This window comes from Phyllostomus discolor, chromosome X (genome assembly GCF_004126475.2).
Source record: "Phyllostomus discolor isolate MPI-MPIP mPhyDis1 chromosome X, mPhyDis1.pri.v3, whole genome shotgun sequence".
In the NCBI taxonomy this organism is placed as follows: domain Eukaryota; kingdom Metazoa; phylum Chordata; class Mammalia; order Chiroptera; family Phyllostomidae; genus Phyllostomus; species Phyllostomus discolor.
In genome coordinates, this window is record NC_050198.1 from 56,557,795 (window position 1) to 56,585,707 (window position 27,913).

Genomic DNA, 27,913 nt, shown 5'->3' on the forward strand with positions numbered 1-27,913 from the left:
AGAAAATGGTAGCTTGGAAAAAACAAAACAAAACAAAACAAAACAACCAAAAAAATTTGTCCAAAAGAACATGCAGCCTCTAAATGATAAAGCTGTCCCAATAAGAAGAGTTCCAATAAGGAACTCTTCATATTCTAAGATCCTATTACAAGAACTCAAATATCTTTTGAAGTTTTTCCAACTCCTGAATTCTATGGTTTGTCAAATTGTTGCAAGTTCTTAAAGTGAACAACCAGTATGCCCATAGGACCCTGGCCTAGAATTCCAAATGTCACTATTTTCTTTTCATATAGTTCATGAACTTAAATATTTAGACGCCAAAACTAGAAGAATGTTGATGATAAATAAAGCAAGAGAAAATGGGAAAAGAAAAACATGTAGTTGATGAGCCTTTGACAATAATCTTACACTTTGTCTTTAGAGCACTTCTGATTTAGACTTAATGAAGAAGCTGTACAACATAATTGGAGAAATGCACTGACAAGGAAATGATACACTTTAGTGTATTTACTTGGTTAAGTCTATATAGTGTGATTTCTTATTCCAAAATATTCAGTTCAACACAATAGAAATGCCTGAATCTCTAGCATAAGTGCTTATCAATTTATTAAGAATGAATGTTAAATATATATTATATCCAAGACTAATTGAAAGTCGTTTGAGGGATGGGATTGAAAGCAAGCTTTAAATGTAATGTCCAAGTGTATCCCAATGATAAGAGAACTTACATTAATATAAATGCTAATATAAAGTAGGGGATGCAAAAATACAGGGCAAACACCAAGATGCCAAAAGATTCCAAGCAGGGGACTTGATTATAAAGAATTTATAAAAGATTCGCATCCAGCACACTAGAAATCAATGTTTAACAAAACAGCCCTAGAATAAAAAAATCCTTTAAAAGAAAACTTGGATATTTCCAGTTAACTACTCCTGAGCTTTCACAAAAAAAGTCCTTTTCTTTACATATAGATGTGAGCCATGTGATTTAGTTAAGAAGCACAGACTGTATTTTTGGAGCTTGAATGGAATTTATTTGCAAAACTGCCGTTAGTGCTTTAAATATTTCACCACTGCACTAATAGCAAGAGATTCCAAGATACACTTATTTTTATAAAAAGTGAAATATAACCTGTAAGGTAGGAATAAGACATGGATGTCTGATTTCACCATTCTTATTAAACATAATTCTAGAAGTCTTAGCAACAAAAATCAGATAAGAAGAAAAAATAAAAGGCATATAAATTGGGAAAGAAGAAGTAAACTTGTCATTATCCACAGATGACATGATATACACAGAAACTCTAAGGCTCCACCAAAAAAACTACTTAATTTTATAAATAAATTCAGCAAAGTAGCAGGATACAAAATTAATATCCACAAGTGGGTGGCACTTTTATACACTAATAATGAACTCCCAGAGACTGAAACTAAGGAAACAATCCCAATTTACCATTACAACAAAAAGAAAAAAAGATAAGGAACCAAGGAATAAACTTAACCAGGGGGTAAAAGACCTGTACTCAAAAAACTATAGGACACTGAGAAAAGAAATAGAAGAGAACATAAACAAGTAGAAGCATATACTGTGTTCATGGACTGGAATAATTAACATCATTCAAATGTTCATACTACCAAATGATATATTCAAAGAAATTCCTGAAAAATTTCACAGATCTAGAACAAATATCCCCAAAATTAATATGGAACCAAAAAAGATTTTAAATAGTTTCAGCAATTTTGAGAAAGAAGAACAAAGTTGGAAGGTTCACAATACCAGATACTATAGTATACTAAAACTATATTCAGCTAAACTATACTAAAAAGTAACTGTAATCAAAACAGCCTGGTACTGTCAAAGGAACATGCAGATAGGTCAATGGAATAGAATAGAGAGTTCAGAAATCAACCCATGCTTTTATGGTCAATTAATATTTGATAGAAGAGGCAAGAGCATACAATGGAATAAAGACACTCTCTTCAATAAATGATGTTGGTAAAATTGGACAGGCTTATACAAAAAATTCAACTAAACCACAACTTACACCATACAAAACAATTAACTCAAAATCAACACAGGACTTAAATGTAAGTTGGGGGACCACAAAAATCCTAGAAGAAAATATAGGCAGTAAAATCTCAGATATCTCTTGTAGCAATATTTTGGTTAAAATTTCTCCTAGGGCAAGGAAAACACAGGGAAAAATAAACAAATGGGATTACATCAAACTAAAAAGCTTCTGCACAGCAAAAGAAACCATCATCAAAATGGAAAGGGAGCCCACCATATGGGAGAACATATTCTCTAATGATATATCTGATAAACAGTTAATTTCCAAAATATATAAATAACTTATACAACTCAACACCAGGAAGACAAACAAGTCAATTAAAAATAATGAGCAAAGGACCTGGATAGACACTTCCCCAAAGAGGATATACAAATGGCCAATAGACGTATGAAAAAAAACGCTCAATGCCACTGATCATCAGAGAGATGAAAATTAAAAATCACATTGAGGTATCACCTCCTATGTGCTGGACTGGCTGCCATCAATAAATCAACAAACAAGTGTGGTAAGGATGTGGGAAAAAGGAAATCCTAGTGCACTGCTGGCAGGAATGCAGACTGGTGCAGACACTGTGGAAAACAGTATGGACTTTCCTCAAAAAACTAAAAATAGAACTGCCTTTTGACCCAGCAGTTCCACTTCTGGGAATATGTCCTAGGCATCCCAAAACGCCAATCAGAAAGAATATATGCACGCTTATGTTTATAGCGGTGTTATCTTTTTTTTAAAATTTAATCATTGTTCAAGTACAGTTTCCTCCCTTTTACTCCCATTCCAGCCCACCCACCCAACCCTCCCCACTTCCCTCCCATTACCACCCTTCCCTTAGTTCTTGTCCATGTGTCCTTTAAATTTGTTTCTGTAAACTCTTCCCATTCTCCCCTGAAATTCCCTCTTCTCTCTCCTCTGGTCACTGTTTGCCTGTCCTCTATTTCAGTGTCTTTGGTTATATTTTGTTTGTTTCTTTGTTTTGTTGATTAGGGTCCTGTTAAAGGTGAGATCATATGGTATTTGTTTTTCACTGCCTGGCTTATTTCGCTTAGCATAATGCTTTCCAGCTCCATCAAAGCTAGCCAAGATCTAGAAATACCCTAAGTGCCCATCAGTAGATGACTGAATAAAAGAACTGTGGTACATTTTCACAATAGAACACAATGTGGCTTTAGAGAAGAAGGAACTCTTGCCCTTTGTGGCAGCATGGATGGACCTGGAGATTATTATGCTAAGCAAAAAAAGCCAGTCAGAGAAAGACAAATACCATATAACTTCACTCATATGTGGAATTTAATGAACAAAGTAAACTAATGAATGAAATAATCAGTGACATGGATACATGGAACAGACTGATAGATATCAGATGGGAGGGGTTGGGGTGACTAAAAGAGATTAGCCAAAGAATATATATACATATATGCATAGCCCATGGACCCAGACAACAATGTGGTGAAGGTTGGGGGGTGGGGACTGGGTGGAAGGGGACAAAGGAGGGGGGAAGTAGGTATATCTGTAATAGTGTCAACAATAAGAAAACATACAAAAAACATATATGAGAAGAATATTAAGACCAAGTAGTCTATATTACATATATTGTTTGGATGATATTAGGTCAAACTCTGGGTGCTCAAATATGCCTCAACATTTAAATACCATATGCCCCAAAACAAACTGTAATTTATATATTATTCCTTAAAAAGAACTTCAATAATATATCTACTTTGTTACAGAACTTACATTGGATGCTTTTTCAATGCCTCTCCATCATATCAGAATTTTCTCCTACCCTATAAATTCCCATAGGACATTATTACTATCTCTTATCATAGTCTGTAATTATATTATTCATGTCTTTCTCTTCTACTAGATCAGAGGTGTCAAACTCATTTTCACCAGGGTCCACATCAGCTTCACAGTTGCCTTCAAAGGGCCAAATATAATTTTAGGACTGTATAAATGTAAGTACTCCTGAACAGTTAAGTGAGAGCTCAGTGCTACCACTGGGTAGAAACAAGGTGCCAGGCTGGATAAAACAATGCGGAGGGTCGGATTCAGCCCGTGGGCCTTGTGTTTGCCACCTGTATACTAGATTGTGAGGAATGGGCCTTAATCATTTTTTAAAATCCCCATAGTGTCTAGTCATTGTTCAAAGGCTAGCTTCTGAATGCAGAAAATTAAAACAGATTTTTTGTGATTTTTTCATTTAAGTCAGTTTTACTTATTATATGCCTCTACTCCACTAAATTTGGGGGGGTAGGTTTAGAGAACATGTTTTGGGCTCCCACCATGTGTCAGGTTCAATACTAAGCTTGGCATCATCTTTTAAAAAATTTATTTATTGAGTTTAGAGAGAGGAAGGGGAGGGAGGTGCAGAGGGAGGGAGGGAGGGAGAGAGATTTGTTGTTCCACTTATTTATGCATTAATTGGTTGATTTTTGTATGTGTTCTGACCAGGGATTGAATCTGCAACCTTGGCATACTGGGAGGTTGCTTTAACCAACTGAACTATTCAACTAGGGAAAACTTAGTGTCGTCTGTCTAATCATTAACAACCTTATGGAACAGGCACTTTAATATCCAAGTTTTATAGACAAGAAAAGGTTCACAAGCTTGACTAAAGTCCAGGCAACTGGTTAGTTGCAGAAGTGTGATTCAATTCAACCCCAGGTTCTAACAGGCTTTAAAATCCATGATCTCTTCACTATAGTACACTGCTTCCACTGTGCAACAGCACAGAAGCTTTTAAAAGGCTTCACATTCTTTATGAAGAGAATAAATATGAGAAATGAGAAAAAATATGAAAGTCAGCTATTAACCAATGTTCAAATCCTTCCTATATTTGCTACTCACTGAGATTTGGGGAACTCTTTTAAAAAAGTATATCATACCAACAGACTTCTCCTCTCCTCCCCCATCCTGAGAGATACCTGGTATAAGAATATTTGGCAGTAGAGTTAAAGATTGATTGAAAGAAACTTGGTTGTTGGCCAATTTTTTTAAAATTGAAGCTTAATGTCATTATTTTAGCTATTCAAAAGCTGTGATTGCTCTAGTTACTGAAGAATCTCAGCTATGTGGTATTTTTGGTTCTGAGTGGGACTTTATTTGGGATGCAAATGATATTCTGCCTAGTTCATTTGTGTATTTATATCCAATGAAGTAAAATAAATGTTTCAGTCTGGTGATTTGCCAGCCTGTTTTTGGTTCCAAGGTGTTTGGCTTTTAGCTTATATGAAACCCACAAGAACAACAATAGGGATGTAGTTAAACCTAATTACTTGATAGGAGGCACAGTCTGAAAGAGCAAGAAAGGAGGGTGAATATAAGCAAACTAGATTTTCCTGCACTTAAGCCACCAATTTTTAAAACAAAAATTTTCACTAAAAATTTGGCTCAGAATTTATAAAGCAATACTTACAATGAAAACTTATAGTAAGGAGATTGTGTCCCTCATATATATTTCAGTGAACAAAATCAATGTATAAATCATGTGGCTATTTAGATCTGTAAGAACTGAAAGAGATCAATTTTTCCAATAAAAAGTTACGCATAATATTTGAATGAAAGTATTCCTAAAGGAAAGAGGAGGTACAGGGTATAAAATAGCTTCCCATAAGTTTATAGAACTCCCAAGATGGGGGTAAACAGGAGTGCAGACCATTCACATGCAGGTAATCACTGTGAACAGTGTGAGGAAATGCACTATCAGGAAAGGCAGGGAGAAAAAGGGGATTTCAACCCAGTGGACAGGATATGGTTCAGATTATAGCATTTGTCAAAGAAAGACTAGCAAAACCTTTATAATATAAATATAAAATTAAAATAAATATATAAAAATCCTGAGACCCATAGTAGCTTCCAAAAGAAAGTCAGAGAAAGACTATAAAACTAGATCCTACTCAGACAAAAATTTGTTTAATCTGCTCTTCTTATATAAGAGCCAAAATAATGGTTTTGTAAAAGTCACTAATTAATTCTGAAATATAGACAGAAACAAGTACATGCATACAAACACACCCAACATGAATGTGTATAGTATATTGATAGTGTATGCAGACAGCTGATAAATCTTCGAACTAATTTCACATACCAGCAGAGAAAACTTAATGTAACCAGAAATACTGCAGATATTTTTGGTCATGCTTCAAGTTCAAGGACAAATTTTAAGACAATGTAGCTTAGTTTTTTCTTGTCTGAGACCACACAGAAGTGCTCATTCTTTGGCAGTGAACTACAAGGCCATGTGTGGTATATCTCTGCTCAGGGAGCGTATCTGAGGCTCAGAGTCTGAGGGTGTCTGGTCACTAGGTAATTCTGCTAGTTGCTGGCCATGCTACTGAAAATGACTCCAACAATGAAACCAGATGCATGCCATCAATCTTGATTGTGTCAAGCAACCTTGATAAGCTGTTACAACACGGTCCATTGCTCTAGGTGTCTATAACAAAATCATCAGTCACCAACATAATGAACACTTTGAGTGTCACATTTCTGGGGTTGGCCAAGGGCCAATCATCCATTTGCTGGCAATTTGCAAGGAGTAGGCAATTACATCTACTGTGTTATCTCTCTTCACAATCCATCCTCATGTTCTAGGTCAAGGTCTTTTAAACAACATAGTAGTCATAGTTATTTGGGCTTTTACAGTTACTACAGCATTTATATATGTTACAGTAAGAACAAGATAAGCACATATAATACTTTAGAAACCAACAAAGGGTGAAAATAGGCTCATAGAAACAATTCTTCCAGTCCATAAGACCATTTAAAATATATTTATACTGATGTACCAATTTAACATCTGTTTTCTCCTTTGATCTATGGCAACTTGAACTTTGTGATAAACTTTACACAGCTATTTAATATAGTAATGAACTAAATCTAGTTCTTCTTCAGACCAATCACTCTCCATTATTATCATACCCTGGGGAGGTTTTAATTTCCCAGTAATTTGATTATCATATGATTTATTTATGTAGAATAGTTGAATCTTATCAACAACACTAGTAACATACCATATTACAACATAGTTAGGATACAGGTTGGTTTTGTTATAAAATAAACAAAGAAGTATCAAAGAGTATTTATTAAACCTTCCTAGAAGAATTGATCTTTGCCTATATACTATATATTATTATGTTCAAATTTTATTGCCAGTAGCAATGATTTCATCATTTCTAGGTTCCATGTTAGCTGAAGACAAAGCCAATAATTTGTCTCAACTCATATTATATAAGTTCACATTGACTGTTGCTCAGCAAGTCCATACATACATATCTTTTGCCTGGGGAATACATGAGTATCATTCAGTTTTATTCCTATTCATAAAAGCTAGTTTTATTTTGTTCCACATTTTGGTCAAGATCAGTCAGAGATCTATGATGTAAATTATAATTTCACCTGGAAAATTTTTGTAAATTTGGGGATCTGTATGTGTCTCAGATGCTTTCTCTAAGCTTCATAGCTAAAAATGGAAAGCCATTACCCCAGGGCTACTTGGGCTTCCATTTGCAGTAAAATAGGTAATAGACCCTTTTGTGTCAGAATATATACTGTTTTCCAGTCTTGAGAGCTAGCATTCTCTAGCATTATGCATTAGGTTTGCATGAGTATATTATCAAGGCTTTATCACCTTTCCAAATGGATTCTCATTCTTTTCCCTCTTCTTGGGAGATGATTCCTTTTAATCCATCTATTTTAGAGAGTAAATTATTTTCTTCTAAAAATCACTCTTCATTAAAGTAAATTCAGCTTGTTCCATTATACCTTGGCCAGTTTCTATTTCACCTAGAGCCCACTTTTATTTCACTGGTCAATGTGAAGTCTAACACATGCCTTGTTGCCATTGACTATTAATTGCCTGGATATAGTTAGGGTACATACACTGTACCTCCAAATGCTAGTTTTCCTATGCCAGAGGCAAGAGTATAGCAATTACTCCAAAATTCAGTTTAGTCTGAGCATGCCATAAGGTTTCCATAATCTTCTTTGTCTCAGATTAGGGTTGTTCCCAGTGGGGACATGAATCCAACATGTAATGCCTAGTATGTTATTTTCATTCAAAACCCACTTTTCATCCATAGAAAAAGGAATGATATATGTCCTTACACATTATACTATGACATGTCAGGTATGTGGCCACTTTGTGCTATCCATTATATTTGGGCATTTTGGTCATCAAAATGTATGGTTATACATCCATCAGTTTGCCTGACATTATACATTATACAACATAATGATTCATAGGGAAGAAATTCCTGAATATTGTAATGAAGTCCTAATATTCTAATAAAGGTAAGTTTCTGTAACTCAGTTTCATTACCATTTATACTGGTAAAATGGGGATAATGCAGTTAAATATTTAATGATAGTTATAGCCATCATATACATCAAGCTCTCTACCTTTCAAAAATAAATAGGAACTTGGTAAAATGAAATAACATGTAAATGACATTCTAGCACTTGCAAGTATTTATAAGCAAAGGGATTTTTAGTCATACATCAATCCTTTAGTCGCACATTAATCCTTTAGTCACTGAGGGATAAACAGATATAGCCTACTAAATAGTGAGAGATGCCCTCTCAAAAACTTTCTCTAAAAGGTGAGAAGTTTTAATCCTATTCTTTACTATTTGTACAGAAGTTATGTATTTGTACACATGCAAATACATACATGCTCAGACATACACATATGTATGAAATAACAGTAGTTACCTTTGTGTGGTGATTAGTTTTTTGTTATGCGGGGTTTGGGGTGAAGATTTTTTCCTTTGTATTTTCTAATTTCTAAATTTTCTATATTGAGTATAAAATGCTTTTGTAATTTAGAAAAATATTTAAAAGAATATATGTATTTACATCCATATATAATTAAATGGTGGCTGTGCTCCATAATGAGATGTTAGAAGACTTAATTGGGCAGGATTAAGGCCACAGACAATTTTAAGAAAATAAAAGATTTGAGAGGATGAAAGCTGACATACTTTTAAAAACTATGTTTTTCATAAAACATATATATGGGTCATTGTCTAGCAAGTGAAATGTGCTGAAATGCATGACACCAAAACTGCAATTAAAACAGTAAAATATTTTTAAATTGGAAAAGGGACCATGACAAACCTGCTTTCTGTTTTGAGCTCTTGCATTCCGTAATCTTCGAGCAGAATAAAAGATAAAATAGCCCACAGTTGCTGCCGTAATAATAAAAAAGGACACAGAAACAAGGAAAATTGAATAGTGATTCACCCAAGGGCCATGTTTTTTCCCTACTTCGATGACCATTGTTACTTGTATGCCTCTTTGAATTGATTGTAGAATTTTTGTGCCTTTCAAATTGCCAATCATGATTGCAACAATGTCTCCTGCACCTATAAAAGAAAAGGAACTTAGTTTTAGTTTGGTAAAGCTTTCTTAGTGCAAAAATCCAAGTGCTAAAGTGCTTTTAAATGATTCCTAATGAGACAAAGGAAAGATACTCATTCATTCAAATACCATTTTGGGGGCATCTACTATACATATATAAGTTATAGGGGATACAAATGTGCCAAGACTTGAACACTGATCTTAAGGAGCTCAGTGTAGTAAGGAAGCTGTCATATATAACAAATATCTTCCCTCTCCTCAGGTTAACCACTTATAATTCAACAGTATTGAGTCTGGGGCCCAATTTGCCTCTTAAATGAAGGCTTTCTGAAAGACTAATAGTCCCTTGGTTGGTACAAAATATGGCTTACATCCTAGGGAATCTGAGACTTGGGAAAGAGAAATATTTAACTATACATTTCCCAATTTATTAGGTGATAGACTATCTTATGAGCTCATTACTAAAAAGTATAAGAATTTACGTATCTAGATTAATAATCTGAGACAAAAAATACTTACAAGTACAAATGTACAACATATTGAAATGTATGTTACTACTCAACACCAACCAAAGTTGAGTCTTAAATTTGACTAAATTTATTACTTAGTCTAATAGTCTAAGTCTTAGTTTTGTTGACTCTGAGAATGAAGGTGCCTACTAAGAAGGGCTACTGGTGGCTGATTGGGCTTAAATTTATGTACAGAGCCTAGCAGCCATTGCTGAACAGGTGCCTCTCATTGAAGCCTCGCTTCAGGGAGAAGCCTGAATTAAACTGCCTATGACCTCTGCACTGAACTGCTTTCCTGCATCATGTTTCTGCCATCTGAGCCAACCACTATAAAAGAGTTCCTGGAATTGTATTGCAGCCTATAGGACTGAGACTTTCCCCATCCAATTGAAGATGCACAGCTATATCCTCATCAGCCTCTTCACTGATCAATCAGAGTGCATGGCTCCATTCCAATCAATCAGGACAGTGCTTTTTGAGTCAACCAAACTGTGAAGATTTGGAGTCCTCATTTTCATGAGAACTAACCAATCAGAAACAAGGGGTGGGAGCTTCTCTCTATACAAGTAAGTTCCCCTAGGACTCTTGGAGCATACTTTCCCTTTCCACAGAAGATTGCATTTCTCTAGGTGGAGCTGTACCACACAAGCTGTCCTGCAGGAGAAGAATGAAGCTGCCCTGTTTGGTTGGGCTGAACTGGACCAAGGCAGAGATGTCTAGGCAGGCTAGAATGAAGTTCAGCTATTTTGCTGGAGAAGGGCCAGGTGTAACACCTGGGCTGCCTTGTTCCCTGGGCAACCTCAAAACCATGCTATTCCACAATTGAGCTGTAACAATATTGAGTTGTCTTATAGCTGTGCTGTTCTCCAGTCGAGTTGTATAATGATTGTACTATTCCACACCTGTGCTGTTCGACAACTGTGCTAGATTAGAATTGAGCTGTTTGCATTGAATAAAGTCTTCCCTTTTACAACAGTGCAAATTTGGGGTTCCTGTTGGTGTTGGATTGGTGCCAGTGACCATCAGTTGACAGTTTAAAGGTCTGTTAATTTCTGTAACACCTCTCTCTCTACCCCACCCTCAATTAATCTTTGTCCTCCCTATCTCTCAACTACATAAATTTTATGAAAAAATAAGGGACAAACATTCTTTTCCAATGTTATGAGGATGTCAAATTACTCATGCTATTTCAATGTTTATCATGGTTTAAATGACAAATCAACTAAATTCCTTTTAGTTGATATGACCTAAGACCAATAATATGAAGCAAAAGAATAAAGTTCTTTCAATGTTAAGTGATTACCAACCAGAGAAACCTCCTACTGTTATTAGGTTAGGATACTATCTTAGTTAATGATCAAACTGAAATCTGGAATAAGCAAAACCACACATGCAAGCATACACACACTCTAAAAGGCCCTTCAATATGAAAATAGTACTTATTCACACTTTCCATAGTTAGTTTAAGAGTACAAGCCTTAACTGGCAAATACATAGCAGAGTTTTTACTCAAGTAATCCTTTAAATTTATGATCCCCAGTGACTAAAGTCTTCAAAAGATCATCTCCTCACTTGAAGTTACCAATTTAAAAATAATATATTCATAAGGTATTATTACAGATTTTTAAAGTTCTAAAAGACACTACTTTTCCATATTATAACCATTTAGTTAAAACATTTTATAACTTCACTAACTCATTTGCAATCAGACACTGATAATTTCTCATTTACATGGGGAAAATCTCAAAAGCAATGGGAAATGAAGGGGTCTAAAATAAGTTCTGTTGCATATTTATCCTCTACCAGTACATGATACAATATCTTTTATGGGTCTAGAGTAGCAATCTCCAACCCTTTTGACACCAGGGACCACGTGAAAGACATTTTTTCCATGGATGTCGGGGTGGGCAGCAGGGAAAGGAGGCAGAACCCAGGCATCTTGCATGCCCTCTGCTCATCTCCTGCTGTGCTTCCCCATTCCTAACAGGCCACAGATTGGTACCTGTCAGAAGCCTGGAAGTTGAGGACACTTGTTTAGAGATTTGGTTATTTTACGAGAAGAGTGACACATTTTTCTATTTATTTGGGGGCTTCGCATTTCTAGTTTTGGCACTAAAAGCAAAGACTTTGTCTTTTCTCTACCAAACCTATGTCATGAAGATTTATTGTTATAAAGTTTGATTCATTACATAAATTAATTACATAACATAGCATTCATTTATGGTGTTGTAACCTGTATAACCTATGAAATGCATGGATAGTTGGGACTTCCAACCAAGACAGAGGTATAGATAGATACACTTTACTGCCTCACACAACCAAAAGGAGAACAGCAAATTTAAAAACAAAAAATAACCAGAACTGTCAGAAAATCGAATGGTATGGAAGTCCGACAACCAAGGAGTTAAAGAAGAAACATTCATTCAGGCCAGTAGGAGGGTCAGAGATGGGCAGCCAGGGCATAGAGGACTCATGGCAAGGTGGTGGCTAGAGGATCAGGGAGTGCAAGGTGGCAGCTGGTGGAGCATGCAGTCCCATATTTGTGTGCAGATAAACCAGGAGGAACAACTGGGGAGCGAGACAAACCACACAACTCAAGGTTCCAATGCGGGGAAATAGAGTCTCAAAATCTCCAACTGACAAAACCTGTGGAGGTTGGGGCAGCTGGAGGAACTCCAAGCCTCAAAAATGAGTTTGTTGGAGAGACCCACAGAGTCCTAGAATATGCAAAAAAACACCCACCCAGGAATCAGCACCAGAAGGGCCCAATTTGCTTGTGGATGGCTGGGGAGGTGACTGAAAGTCAGCTAAGAGCTGAGCAAGTGGCAGTTTCCTCTTGGACCCCATCCCCACATACAGTGCTATAGCAGGGCACGGGTTGCCCTACCCTGGTGAATATCTAAGGCTCCACACCTTACTACATAACAGGCATGGCAAGAAAAAAAATATGGCCTAAATGAAAGAACAGATCAAAACTTCAAAAATAGAACTAAATGGCCCTGGCTGGTGTGGCTCAGTGGATTGAGTGCTGGCCTGAGAACCAAGGCATCACAAGTTTGATTCCCAGTCAGGGCACATGCCTGGGTTGCAGGTCAGGTCCGCAGTGGCAGGGGGTGGGGCATGTGTGAGAAGCAACCACACATTGATGTTTTTCTCCCTCTCCTTTTCTCTCCTTTCCCTTCTCTCTAAAAATAAATTAATAAAATCTTTTAAAAATAGAACTAAATGATGAAGAGACAGACAACCTATCAGATCCAGAGTTCAAAACAGTGGTAATTAGGATGTTCACAGAAATTGTTGAGTACGGTTGCAAAATAAAGGAAAAAGTGAAGGCTATGAAAAGTGAAATAAAGGTAAATGTACAGGGAACCAAGAGTGATGGGGAGGAAATCGTGACTCAAATCAATGATTTGGAGCAGAAGGAAGAAATAAATGTTTATCCAGAACAGAATGAAGAAAGAATTAAAAAAATGAGGAAGGGCTTAGGAACATCTGGGACAACTTGAAACATTCCAACATCTGATTCACAGGGGTGCCAGAAGGACAAGAAGAAGACAAAGAAATCGGAAACTTATTTGAAAACGTAATGAAGGAAAACTTTCCTAATCTGGCAAACGAAATAGACTTCCAGGAAATCCAGGAAGCTCAGAAAGTTCCAAAAAAAGATGGACCCAAGGAGGAACACAACAAGACACATCGTAATTACATTACCCAAGATTAAAGATAAGGAGAGAATCTTAAAAGCAGCAAGAGAAAAGGAGATGGTTACCTACAAAGGAGTTCCCATAAAATTATTAGCTGATTTCTCCAAAGAAACCTTATAGGCATGAAGGGGCTGGAAAGAAACATTCAAAGTCATAAAAGGCAAGGACCTACATCCAAGATTACTCTATCCAGCAAAGCTATCATTTAGAATGGAAGGGGAGATAAAGGGCTTCCCAGGTATGGCCAAGTTAAAGGAGTTCATCCCAAGCCCTTATTATATGACATGTTAAAGGGACTTGTCTAAGAAAAAGAAGAACATCAAAATTACAAACAGTAAAATGGCAACAAACTCACAACTATTAACAACCGAACCTAAAACAAAACAAAACAAAATAAAACAAAACAAAAACAAACTAAGGAAACAAACAGAATAAGAACAGATTCACAGAAATAGCAATCACATGGAGGGTTATCAGTGGGGAGGGTTTGGAGGGAGAATGTGGGAAAAGGTACAGGGAATAAGAAGCATAAATGGTAGATACAAAATAGTTAGGGAAAATTAAGAACAGTATGGGTAATGGAAAAGCCAAAGAACTGGTATGTATGACCCATGGACATGAACTAAGGTGGGGGAATGATGATGGGATGGGGAGTACAGGGTGGAGGGGGGATAAAGGGGAGAAAAAGATGGGACAACTGTAACAGCAGAATCAATAAAATATATTTTAAAAAAGGGCATGGATACTTGTAAAAGTCAGGTTTGAGAATATATTATAAATTTAAAGATTCCTTTTTAATCACAGATGTGTCCTTCTAAACTTTTTTTGACTAATAGAAATGTTTCCATTCTTTTAGAAGATATGTGGTGGGTGGCAGAGGTGGGTGTTCAGGAACATACTGGCCATTGTTTTCACATGGAGATTAAAAATACTGATAGTCAAGAAATACATTGTCTATACATAATGAACAATGCTGTGCTTCAATTTCCTTAGTTCATATTCATACATGCTATATATAGTCCAACTATCTACTGAATAGCTTTCTAATCATATAAAGGACCTATTTATAAGCATTATTATATATCACCTCTTCCCCACACTCCTGCAATTGTTTAAAAATTACTCCTCCTCCAGTGTTCCCAGTGACAATTAATGGCATGACAAATCTCTGTTCAACTGTTTTAGAAACCACAGAACCACGTTTGAATACTCAATGCTAACCTACTAGGTCATGTAGATTCTACTTCCTTGGCATCTCTCATTATCAGGTCCTTCTTTCCACTCCTGCTGCCTATATAATAGAGGCCTTCTACTGTTAACTCTAAAAATTCAACCAAGCTTGGGTTTGAAGAAAGAGTAAAACAGGCTTCCAGAGACAGAGCTTGAGGGCTTCAGTACAAGTACCTTCTGATATTTATACTGCTTGCTCAGTGACATTTTTGTTTACATTCCGAATCCTGGCTATACTCTGGATAATTGAGGTTGCTGGATAAGATTTAGCTATAAACTAGACCCTGTTCTCAGTGCTTTACATGCATTAAAATATTTCCTCTTCGCATCAACTCTATAGGGTAGGCATTGCTGTTATCCCATTAAAGATAAAATTGACTAATTTGCCTAGAATAACACAAGCTAAGTGCACAAATGGTATCTGCTCTTCACCACCACTCTTCATTATTTCTCTCTTTAATGAGACCTAAAGCTATTATTTGACTATAAAAAATGAAAATTAATAACTATATTCTGAGGGCAGTAATGGTAAATGTTTAAAAACTGGCTCTTGTAGTGGGATGGAAGAAGGAAGAATCCTTGATTTTTAGTTTTTCCCAATTTCCTTAGTTTAAATACTACCCCCATGGCCATATGAATGTACAGTTGGGAAAACATGGGTACAACTGGCTAAGCCAGACAATTCTAGCATTCTACCAAGCACTGGATACAGAGTTAAAACTAAATACAAGCAGCATAAAGTTAAAAACATAACAGAGTTACTTTGCTTATTTATTTCAATTATTCATACCTATTTTGAAAAAACAAAGTTCATGTACAATCCCAAGTTAAACTTGTTTCTCTAGTTGATATTCTGTTGAAAACCATAAAACATGTAACATTAAATTCCAAAGAAGAGCAGTCAGACTTCTTGTGGAATAAGAAAAACAAATTTTTCTTCTGATTGGTGTGTGTGTGTTGCTAAAGCAGGCTTTGCTGAGCCCTTTTCTCCCTTAAGCTTTCTATACCCTTAAAAAATTGGAGACTCAGGGGGCTGTTAATACGGTTTAGCTAATTCCAAATGTCTCACATTAAAATTAGTGACTTTGTAAGTAACTTTAAAAAAGCATCACAAAACATATTCTGTATGTAAAGTTAGTCATTTATTATAAGATAAGCACTATATGTGGTCTTATTCAAAACTTATTCTAAATGTTTAATCTCTATAATTTCTGGTGTGTTGAGGAATAGAGAGTGGACATTGAAAACACACACACAAAGGCTAGAAGCTTTTCTCATCTTAAACATGTTTTAGAAAATGTGAAGAATGACATTTTTTCAAAGGGATGATTAAAACATAATCTTTTGCCTATATGGAAAGATATAGTAATGATATTCTCTTCCTAGAGAAACTCAAAGCACTTCTTCAAGTATTTGTGAGAATTGAATTTCCTTAAAGGTAGGAGTTCAGACTTTTAAGAAAGGTTCAATTAACAGATAACCAACCTATATACTTGAATGAATATATGTGCTTCGTGCTGCAGAATTTGGCTTATTTCACTTATAGTAGTACAACAACATATTAAGTGGAAACAGTTATAATACAATCTTTAAAATTATTCATATTTCATCAAAACATTACAATTAACCTTTAAAACCAAAACTGGTATGCTAATACATAGACTCTTGTACAAGTTGCCAAGCTTTCCACTTTTCTATCCAAAATTTCATTATGCTAACTATCTTCTTTAGAAAGCACCAGGCTTAAGAAACCAAATATGGGTTGCACAGATCACCTGATTAAAACATAGTGCTAATAAGATTAAGGTATGGTTCAATTAACTCTCTTGTAAACCAATTATATAAAAGACAGTAACTTTCATTTCATTCTTTTATTATCCATGCACACGCCATTGTGTATAGATACAGACATTGTGCTGGGTCTTGGCATTTCAGAAAGGAACAAAATATATCCCCTTCCCTCTAGGCACTTGCAAATGTCTCTTATACGTGAGCCATTCACTACTATGAAGAATATGAACTAAACCAGTAAAACAAATGGTGCACATTTATTATCACCTCCAGTAGTAGGAAAAAAAAATTCCAAATCACACTGTGAACTGATTCTTGGTTAGCAGAATTTCTTCCTATATAAAATAAAAAGGAAAATATATTTTCCAGTGATACCTTAGACAAGGGTTTGATCTCCAAAATATATAAAGAATTCACATAACTCCACTCTAGAAAGACAAACAACCCAATTAAAAAATGGGCAAAGGACCTGAACAGACACTTCTCCAAGGAGGATATAGAGAGGGCCTAGAGACATATGAAAGGATGCTCAGCATCACTAGACATCAGAGAGATGCAAATTAAAGCCACAATGAGATACCCCTTCACACAAGTCAAAATGACCATCATAACCAAATCAACAAACAAGTGCTGGCAAGGTTGTGCATAAAAAGGAACACTAGTACACTGTTGGTGGGGATGCATACTGGTGCAACCACTGTGGAAAACAGTATGGAATTTCCTCAGAAAACTAAAAGTGGAACTATCTTTTGACCTGGCAATTCCATTGCTATGATTATATCCTAAGAACCCTGAAACACCAACTGAAAGGAACCTATGCATCCCAATGTTTATAGCAGCACAATTTACAACAGCCAAGTGCTGGAGGCAACCTGAGTGTTCATCAGTAAATGAATGGATCAAAAAACTATGGTGCATTTATACAATGGAATACTACGCAGCCAAAAGAAAGAACTCCTATCTTTCTCAACAGCATGGGTGGAACCGGAGAGTATTATGCTCAGTGAAATAAGCCAGGCGGTGAAAGACGAATACTGTATGATCTCACCTATAAATGGTACCTAATCACAAAAACAAACAGGCGAGCACAATAGAACCAGAGACATGGAAATAAAGAACAAACTGACAGTGACCAGAAGGGAGGGGGCAGGGGATACCAGGGGAAAGAAGGGGAAGGGTGCTCAAGAAACATGTATAATGGACCCATGGACAAAGTCAACAGGGAGTGGGGAAGGATTGAATGTGGGATGTGGGGGTGGGTAGGGCAGGGGGGAGTAATGGGGGAAAATGAGGACAACTGTAATTGAACAACAATAAAAAATTTAAAAAATGAAATAGAAAAAAGGGGAAAATTACACATAGCCCTACCACTTTAACAGTCATTAATACTTTAGTATACTTTTTTCCAAAAAAACCTTATTTTCCCTCAGTGTCCAATAATTTGTAAAATAACAAATTGTTTTCGTTGTGATATTTCTGAATTCAATAGTGCTCTTTATTTAAAAATTGGTAACCAGAAATAAAACTAGAGTTTTATCCAGGGGAGAAGCATAATGCAGCAAAAATAACACTGGAGTGGGAATCAGAACACTGGATTGCAGTTTTTGCCTAAAGAAAGTAGGGCTGTACTAAATTTCTAAAGTCTGGCAAAAGATATGACCACATTTCTTCTTCTATTCTCCTGGAATTTACAAATCAACTATGAATTTAATTCTGCTTTTCAAAAAATAGAGCACCCTCCCCCCATCAATGATAAGGAAACTGTGCTAAAAGTGTCTGATAATGAAAACTAACCATTCATTGGACAACAAACTTCTACAGCCTAAACTCTCATCATAAGGCAGCTGTCATTTCAGGATTTGAAGCTCTCTCAATCTGCACTTTGTTTCAAATTTGATTGTTATCCCATTCACACCCTTTTCCTTCATGAACTGTTAAGCAAAATCATTAAGACAAACTATTAAATGTATTAGTTAAATGCCTAACTGACTTGTAGATATAAATCAAGGATTTATTCATACAATTTAATGCATTATATCTGAAAACTAAATTTTCAAAGTTGAATATCAGAAAAAGCTGCCATTTTCACAATTCTAGTGTATTAATACCATTTTATATTTGATAATTTAATGGTCAAATATAACTAACCTGAGGCTTTAATGGCTTAAACACCAGTTCCTGAGTCCAGTATAACTTAAATCACACTTTTTAAAAAGATTTTGAAAATTTATTTTTAGAGGGGAAGGATGGGAGAAAGAGGGGGCGTGAAAGATTGATGTGCAAGAAAAACATCAATTGGTTGCCTCTACCATGCACCCAACCAGGTACCTGGCCTACAACTCAGGCATGTGTGCTGACTGAGAATAAAACCAGTACCCTCCACCTTGCAGCTTGATGCCCAACCCACTAAGCCATGCTGGCCAGGGCAAACCACACTTACCTTGATTTTACAAATATAGCAGTCACTTAATTCTTTATTATTGATTTATTTAATTTTACTGAATTTATTGAAGTTTTATTAGTTAATAAAGTTATACAGATTTCAACTGTACAATTCCATAATACATGATTTGTATATTGTATTGTGTATTCCTGTTTAAGAATCACTAATAACCTAATGCGGCTCAAGTTTTTCATATTTTCATTCTGCAATCCAAAGTATTTTGGGAAGCCCTGGCTGGTGTGGCTCAGTGGATTGAGCACCAGCCTGCTAACCAAAGGGTCCCTGGTTGGATTCCTAGTCAGGGCATGTGCCTGGATTGCAGGCCAGGTCCCCAGTAGATGGTGCATGAGAGGTAACCACACATTGATGTTTCTCTCCCTCTCTTTCTCCCTCTCTTCCCCGCTGTAAAAGTAAATAAATAAAACCCTTAAAAATAAGTGAATAAATAAAGTATTTTGGGAGAAAGTACAGATTAGGAATAAATAACAATTAAGTAGCAAAAGAAATACAGAATCCCATTTCAAATGTTTAACAATAAATCAATGTTTTTGCATATGCCTGTCTTGAGAACAAAGGTATAAAATAGAGTGCAGCAACTCTTACTACTGTTACTGAATATCATTCAATTAAAATATTAATATAAAGGGTGTCTCTTCTCAGCCTTACTGGCAAAACAAAACAAAACAAAACAAAACCACTTTCTAGTTATTATTCATAATATATAGAAATTTGATCTACGATTTTGCTGGTGATCAATCCCTTTCAGGTCTTTCAAAAACTAATGGTATAAGTGAAATAAGTCAGTTAGAAGAAGATAAATACCATATAATTTCATCTACAAGTGGGATATAAAGAACAAAATAAATGAACAAACAAAAATGAAACAGACTCATAGACACAGAGAACAGACTGATGGTTGCCAAATGGGAAGAGGGCTGTGGGCTCGGGAGCTGGGTGAAAAAAGTGAAGGGATTAAGAAGTATAAGATGGTAGTTATGAAACAGTCACCAGGATGTCAAATACAGCATAGGGAATACAGTTGATAATACTGTAATATTTTAACTACGTATGGTGTCAGATGGGTACTGGAAATACCATGGGGAATACCTTGTAAAGCATGATTGCCTAACCAATATGCTATACGCCTGAAACTAACATAAAATAATATTGAATATAAACTGTAATTGAAATTATGGTTATATTTCTTTGTGACCAGAGACATCTTCATTGAACAAATATTTATGAAGCGCAAACAAACTATGTGGTAAGTTCTATGTTTCTGGACTTCCCCTTCTCATTTAAATATTAACAGATCAAAATGTAAAATAAATTCTAAAATGTTTTACAACATATGAAATATTCTAAGCATAATATTGGCATACTTATAGCACCTTTGTATTCAGGCACATGATACAAGGAAGTGAGGAAAACTGTTCAGTATCTCTTTCAGCCAGTATTCCAGTTTTAGCATTAGAAAATAAAGTATTCACAATCATTGATTTACAAATAGGAAAGACAATTAAAGGCCAAAGTAGCTCTTTTAAAACTAAGTTCATATTCAATACTGTCCAATACCCTAATAAATCGATTGGGTCAGTACTGAATTCACTCTTATCTAGAATGAACAAGATGTAAGTGTGAACAATTCCAACATAGTTCTCTAACATTTTCTCCATTAGAAAATCTGAAATCAATTTAAATGGACTTCTCATATTCATTTAGTCCACAGGAGCTTTCATAGCTCCCTTCTCCCGCTATAGACCAAACTCTTTGAGCAACTAGGGAAGGTCAAGGTATTTCAAAGATGGATATGGAAGCTTATTGGGCCAATCATTCTTTTTTTTTTTTTACTTTTTTATCATTATTCAAGTACAGTGGTCTCCATTTTCCCCCTACCACCGCCCCCCACACCCCAGCCACCCCCATTTGATTATAATTCAATAGGTAGTACCATTGATACTACCCCCCTTTGGTTGTGTCCATGTTTCTTTTGTACATTTTCCTGAACACCCTTCCTCCCCCCTCAGTGTCCCCTGCCACCTCCCCTCTAATTGCTGTCAGTTTGTTCTTAATTTCAATATCTCTGGTTATATTTTGCTTGCTTCTTTGTTTTGTTGTTTAGGTTCCACTTAAATGTGAGATCATATGGTATCTGTCTTTCAATGCTTGGTTTATTTCACTTAGCATAATGCTGTCCAGTTCCATCCATGCTGTTGCAAAGGGTAGGAGCTCCTTCTTTCTTTCTGCTGAGTACTATTCCATTGTGTAAATGAACCATGTTTTTTTTTTTATCCATTCATTTACTGATGGGCACTTAGGTTGCTTCCATCACTTGGCTATTGTAAACTGCACTGCTATGAACATTGGGGTGCATAGGTTCTTTTGGATTGGTGTTTCAGTGCTCTTAGGGTATAATTCCAGCCGTGGAACTGTTGGGTCAAAATGCAGTTCCATTTCTAGTTTTCTGAGGAAATTCCATACTGTTTTCCATAGTGGTTACACCAGTCTGGATTCCCACCAACAGTGCACTAGGGTTCCCTTTTCTCCAAAACCTCTCCAACACTTGTTTGTTGATTTGTTTATAATGGCCATTCTGACCTATGTGAAGTGCTATCTCACTGTGGTTTTAATTTGCATCTCACTGATGGCTAGTGATGCTGAGCACCTTTCATATGTCTCTGTGCCCTCTGTATGTCCTCCTTGGAGAAGTGTCTGTTCAAGTCCTTTGCCCATTTTTTAATTGGGTTGTTGGTGTTCCTGGAGTAGACTTGTGTGAGTTCTTTATATATTTTGGAGATCAAACCCTTGTCCGAGGTATCATTGGCAAATATGGTTTCCTATATGGTTGGTTCCCTTTTCATTTTAATGCTGTTTTCTTTTTTTTTTAAATATTTTATTTATTTATTTTTGAGAGAGAGAGAGAGAGAGAGAGAGAGAGAGATGGGGGGAGTGGGAGAGAGAGAGAGAGAGAGAGAGAAACATCAATGTGCGGTTGCTGGGGGTTATGGCCTGCAACCCAGGAATGTACCCTGGCTGGGAATCGAACCTGGGACACTTTGGTTCCCAGCCTGTGCTCAATCCACTGAGCTACGCCAGCCAGGGCTAATGCTGTTTTCTTTAGCTGTGCAGAAGTTTTTTATTTTGACGAGATCCCATTTGTTCATTCTTTCCTTTATGCCCCTTGCTCTAGGGGACACATTGGTGAAAATATTGCTGCATGGAATATCTGAGATTTTCCTGCCTATGTTCTCCTCTAAGACTTTTATGGTGGCATGACTTATATTTACGTCTTTTATCTATCTTGAATTTATTTTTTGTGTATGGTGTCAGTTGGTGATTGAGTGTCACTTTTTTGCATGAAGCTGTCCAGATCTCCCAACACTATTTGTTGAAGAGACTATTTTTCTCTATTTTATACTGCTGCTACCTTTGTCAAATATTATTGACCATAGAGACTTGGGTTTATTTTTGGGTTCTCTGTTCTGTTCCATTGATCTATGTGTCTGTTCTTACGCCAATACCAGACTCTTTCAAAGACAGTGGCCTTGTAATACAATTTGATATCAAGTATTGCCACCCATACTATGTTGTTATTTCTCAAAATTGCTGCAGGTATTTGGGGTCATTTATGGTTCTATATAATTTTTGAAGTGTTTGGTTGATATCTGTGAAATATGCCATTGGTAAGTTAACAGGGATTGCGTTGAATCTATACATTGCTTTAGATACATTGGGTAGTATGGACATTTTGATGATATTAATTCTTCCAATCCATGAACATGATATATCTTTTCATTTATTTGTATCTTCCTCATTTTTTTTCTTCAAAGGTGTGTAGTTTTCATTCTTTTTAAAATAAAAAGTGTATTCACTTATTTTTGGAGAGGGGAAAGGAGGAAGAAAGAGGACCCTCTCAAGGACCCACCAGTGGGAACTTGGTCCACAAACCAGGTATGTGCCCTCACTGGGAATCAAACCAGCAGCGCTTTGGTTTGCAGGCCACCACTCAATCCATTGAGCCACACCAGCCAGGGCAGTGTTGTATAATTTTTTGAGTATAGGTCTTTTATGTCTGTGGTTAGGTTTATTCCTAGGTACTTTATTTTTCTTGTTGCTATATCAAATGGGATTTTGTTCCTGATTTCTGCCTCAGATATTTCATTGTTGGTGGACAAAATGCATTCAATTTCTGAATATTGACCTTTTATCTCACTGTTTTTGCCAAATTCCCTTATTAGGTTGAGTAGTTTTTGATTTAGTTGATAGGGTTGTCAATGTACACTATAATGCCATGTACATCCTTTCCAACTTGGATGCCTTTTCTCTTTCTTGTTTGATCACTGTGGCTAGAATGAGCAACACAGTTTTGAATAGAAGTGATGAAAGCAGACACACTTGTCTTGTTCCTATTCTTAGTGGGAAAGGTTTAGCTTTTGCCCATCAAATATGATGTTGGCTGTAGGTTTCTCCTATATGGCCTTTATTATGTTGAGGTATACTCCATTTATTCCCACTTTGCTGAGTGTTTTTTCTTTTATCATAAATGGGTGGTGTACCTTATCAAATGTTTTTTTTCTGCATCTATTGATATGATCAAGTAATCTTTGTCTTTTCTGTTATTTATGTAATGTATTACATTTATTGATTTGCAAATACTGTACCATCTTTGTATACCTGGGATGAATCCCACTTGGTCATGGTGTATGATCTTTTTAATGTATTGCTGGATTTGGCTTGTCAATATTTTGTTGAGGATTTAGCGTCTATGTTCATCAGTGATACTGGCCAGCAGTTTTCTTTCTTTGCTGTGTTTTTATCTGCTATTAGGATTAGGATGATACTGGCTTCATAATAATAGTTTTGGAGTCTTGTCTCGTCTTGATTTTTTGGAATAGCTTGAGAAGGATTGGGGTTAGCTCTTCATTAAACATTTTCTAAAATTCTCCTGTGAAACCATACAGTTCAGGGCTTTTGTGTCTTGGGAGTTTTCTGATTACTGCTTCAATTTCACCAGCTGTAATCACTCTGTTCAGTGTTCCTACTTCTTCATCATTCAGTTTTGGAAGTTTATATTTTTCTAGAAGTTTGTTTCATTTCACACAGGTCTTCAAATTTCTTGGCATATAGTTGTTCCCAGTAATTTCTTATAACCCTTTGTATTTCTGTGGTATCTGTTATAATTTCCCCTCTTTCATTTCTGAATTTATTTGGGTCCTCTCCCTTTTTTCTTGATGACTCTAGTTTAAAGCTGGTTAATTTAGTTTCTCTTTTTGAAGCGCCAGCTCCTAGATTTATTGATCCTTTGAATTGTTCTTTTAGTTTCTATGTCATTTCATTCTGCTCTGATCTTGATTATTCCTTCCTTCTAATTTCTCTGAGCTTTGTTTGTTGTTGTTCCTCCAGTTCCTGTAGATGTAGTGTTAGGTATGTTGTTTGTCTAAAAAGTTTCTGTCTTTTTTAGGTAGGCCTGTATTGCTATGAACTTCCCTCTCAGGACTGCCTTCACTGTCTCCTATACTTTTTGGGCTGTTTTGTGTTCATTTTCATTTCTTTCCAGAAACTTTTTGATTTCTTCCTTGATCTCATTCTTAACTCATTCATGCTATTCAGTGTCCATGAATTTGAATGTTTTTGGGTTTTTTACTTGAGGTTGGTTTCTAGTCTCAGGTCCCTGTGGTCCAAGAAAATGAATGATATAATTTCAAATTTCTTGATTTTGTTGAGGCTTGTTTTGTGTCCTATCATGTGGTCTATCTTTGAAAATGTTCCATGTACATTTGAAAAGAATGTGTATTTTGCTTCTCTGGGATAAAAGGAGATATATATGTATATCTGCTTTCAGATATATACATCTGTGTGTATATATATATATATATATATATATATATATATATATGTGTGTGTGTGTGTGTGTGTGTGTGTGATTAAATATATATGTGTGTGTTTACAAAATTATAAGTCCATTTGATCTAATGCGTTGTTCAGTTCCACAATATACTTGCTGATATTCTGTTTGGAAGGTGTATCCACTGTTGACAGTGGACTGTTAAAATCCCCTACTATAAGTGTTTGCTGCCTATATCTTTATTGAAGTCCTCCAAGATTTTCTTTATATATTTGGGTGCTCCTATGTTGGGTGAATGTATGTTTACAATATTATGTCTTCTTCATGGATTCTTCCCTTGAGTACTACGAAGTGTCCTTCTGGGTCTCTTTTCATAGCCTTTCTTTTGAAGTCTATTTTGTCTGATACAGGTATTGCTACCATAGCTTATTTTTCTTCTCCATTTGCTTGGAATGACTTTTTCCAACCCTTCTCTTTCAGACTGTGTAGGTATTTTGCTCTGAGGTGGGTCTCTTGTAGGCAGCATATGTGTCTTTTACTCCCAGTCCAACCCATCCCCCCAGCCCTCCCAACCTCCCGTTTCCACCCCCCTTGTTTTTGTCCATGTGTCCTTTATACTTGTTCCTGTAAATCCTTCCCCTTTTTCCCTGAAATTCCCTCCCCTTTCCTCTCTGGTCACTGTCAGCCTATTCTCTATTTCAGTTTCTTTGGTTATATTTTGCTTGTTTGTTTATTTTGTTGATTAAGTTCCTGTTAAAAGTGAGATCATAAGGTATTTGTCTTTCACTGCCTGACTTATCCATTCAGCTACCCTGTGTCTTTTAATTGGGACATTTAATCCATTTACATTTAAGGTTATTATTGATAGGTACTTATTCATTGCCATTTCCCCACTTTGTGCCTGTGTTCTTCATTCTCTCACTCTTTTCTTCATCTTCTTAAAGCAGTTTCTTTAGCCTCTCTTGCAGTGCTGGTTTGGTGGAGGTGTATTCTTTCAGCCCCCTTTTTTTTTTTTTTTGTCTGGGCAAGTCCTTATTCACCTTCCATTTTAAATGAGAGCCTTGCTGGGTAGAGTAGTCTTGGTTGCAGGCCTTTGCTTTTTATTATTTGGAATATCTGTTTCCATTCCCATGTGGCTTGTAGTATTTCTGTTGAGAAGACAGCTGCTAGCCTTATCAGAGGTCCCTTGTATGCTACTCCCTTTTCCTCCCTTGTTACCTTAAGATGCTCTCTTTATATTTGAATTTTGCCATTTTTATTATGATGTGTCTTGGAGCGGGCCTCTTTGTGTTCATCTTGATTGTGACCCTCTGTACTTCCTGGATTTGTGTGACTTTTTCTCTCATCAGATTAGGGAAGTTTTCCATCATTACTTTTTCAAACAGGTTTTCTATTCTGTGCTCCTCTACTCCTTCTGGTATCCCTATCATATGAATATTATTAGGTTTCATATTATCTTGAAGTTACCTTAACCCTTCTTCATTTTTTTTGAGTCTTTTTTCCTTTTCTTGATCTTCTGGGAATTTTTTTCTACCTTGTCCTCCAGCTTGCTGATTCCATCCTCTGCTTCATCTAGCCTGCTTTTTCTTAAAATATTTTATTTATTTCTAGATGAAGGGAAGAGAGGGAGAAGGACAGGCAGAGAAATATTAATGTGTGGTTGCCTCTAGAGTGCCACCTACTGGGGACCTGGCCCACAATTCACTTATAACCAAACTGGTGATCCCTTTGTTTGCACAACAGTGCTCTATCCACTCACACACATCTGCCATGGTACACATAGCCTGCTTTTGAATTCCTTCTACTGTGTTCTTCAATTCAGAAATTGTATTCTTCATTTACTCTCAGCTCTTGTTGATAGTTTCTACATCTTTTTTCATGCTGATATACTTTGAAGTAAATTCCTCATAGCATTCCTGTAGTTTTTGGTAATTCTCACTGAGCTCATTGAGTTTGCTTTGAACCATTGTTTTGAACTCAGTAGCTTATAGTTGGCTTACCACTATTTCATTTAGCACTCCTTTTGAGTATCCCTCCTTTCCTTTTGATTGGGGATTGTTTCTTTGTGTTCACATTATTTGGGAGACTCTTCTTGTTTGTTTCTGCCTCTTCAGTTGATCTGTTTTGACCCTCTGACTTTGTAGTGTGAACATCCATGGTAGGAGTCCTATGAGATTCAGTGGTGCAGTCTCCTTGATCTCCTGAACTTGATGATCTTGGGATGCCATTTTTGCCATTTATGTTGGCTTTCTGGATGTAATTGGGTTTTGATTGTTGTTGGGTCATTCTTTGGTGGGTCCATCCCTCCAGCTACTTGACTGAAGGTCATTCCATCCACCACATCTTGTATGCTGTTTTACAGGTCCTGCCAGAACAAAATCACCAAGCCCAGCAAACAAACCCACAACTGAAAAAATAACTCTCTCCCACAATCCCGCTATCAACAGCAAACAAACCAGTATTAATATAGATGTAAAGATATTACAACTATTATAAGACAAAGGAGTGAATATGAGATGACCTCCTGAAAGAAATATGATTTTGAGAGGGTAGAGGAACACTAATAAAAGTTAGGAGTTGGAGCAAAGTGAAGAGATAAAGTGAAATTTACATCATAAATAAAAAGGGAATGAAGAAGATGGAATGAGGTATGAAAAGGGAAGCATATAGTGTTAGGTTTAAACAGAAATTTAAAAAATAATAAAAAATAAAGTGAGAGAGAGAAAGAAACATGAAGGGAAAAAGTAAATAAATAAAAATATGGAGCCAAATTGGACAGAAAGATGCACCACAGCACTATCAACAAGAAATGAGCTAAAATTTATATAGTTGGGATGGGAATAAGAGGGGAAAAATAAAGAAAGAAAGACTTGAGAGATGTCTAGAAGAATAGGAAGTGATTTTGAAATCATAGAGGGAGAGCAAATATTAAAGGTGAGGAATAAAAACCAGGCTAAGACAGA

General features: G+C 36.2%; 1 protein-coding gene across 2 annotated transcripts in view; it reads right to left on the minus strand.

Annotated features, from left to right (window-relative positions):
* Positions 1–27,913, minus strand: part of RNF128 (ring finger protein 128) — a 132,551-nt gene that overhangs the window by 20,721 nt on the left and 83,917 nt on the right. For both annotated transcript variants that reach the window (XM_028523222.2, XM_028523221.2), the window contains exon 2: positions 9,186–9,433. In XM_028523222.2, the coding sequence (XP_028379023.1) occupies positions 9,186–9,433 (248 nt within the window). The remainder of the gene's footprint in view (positions 1–9,185; positions 9,434–27,913) is intronic.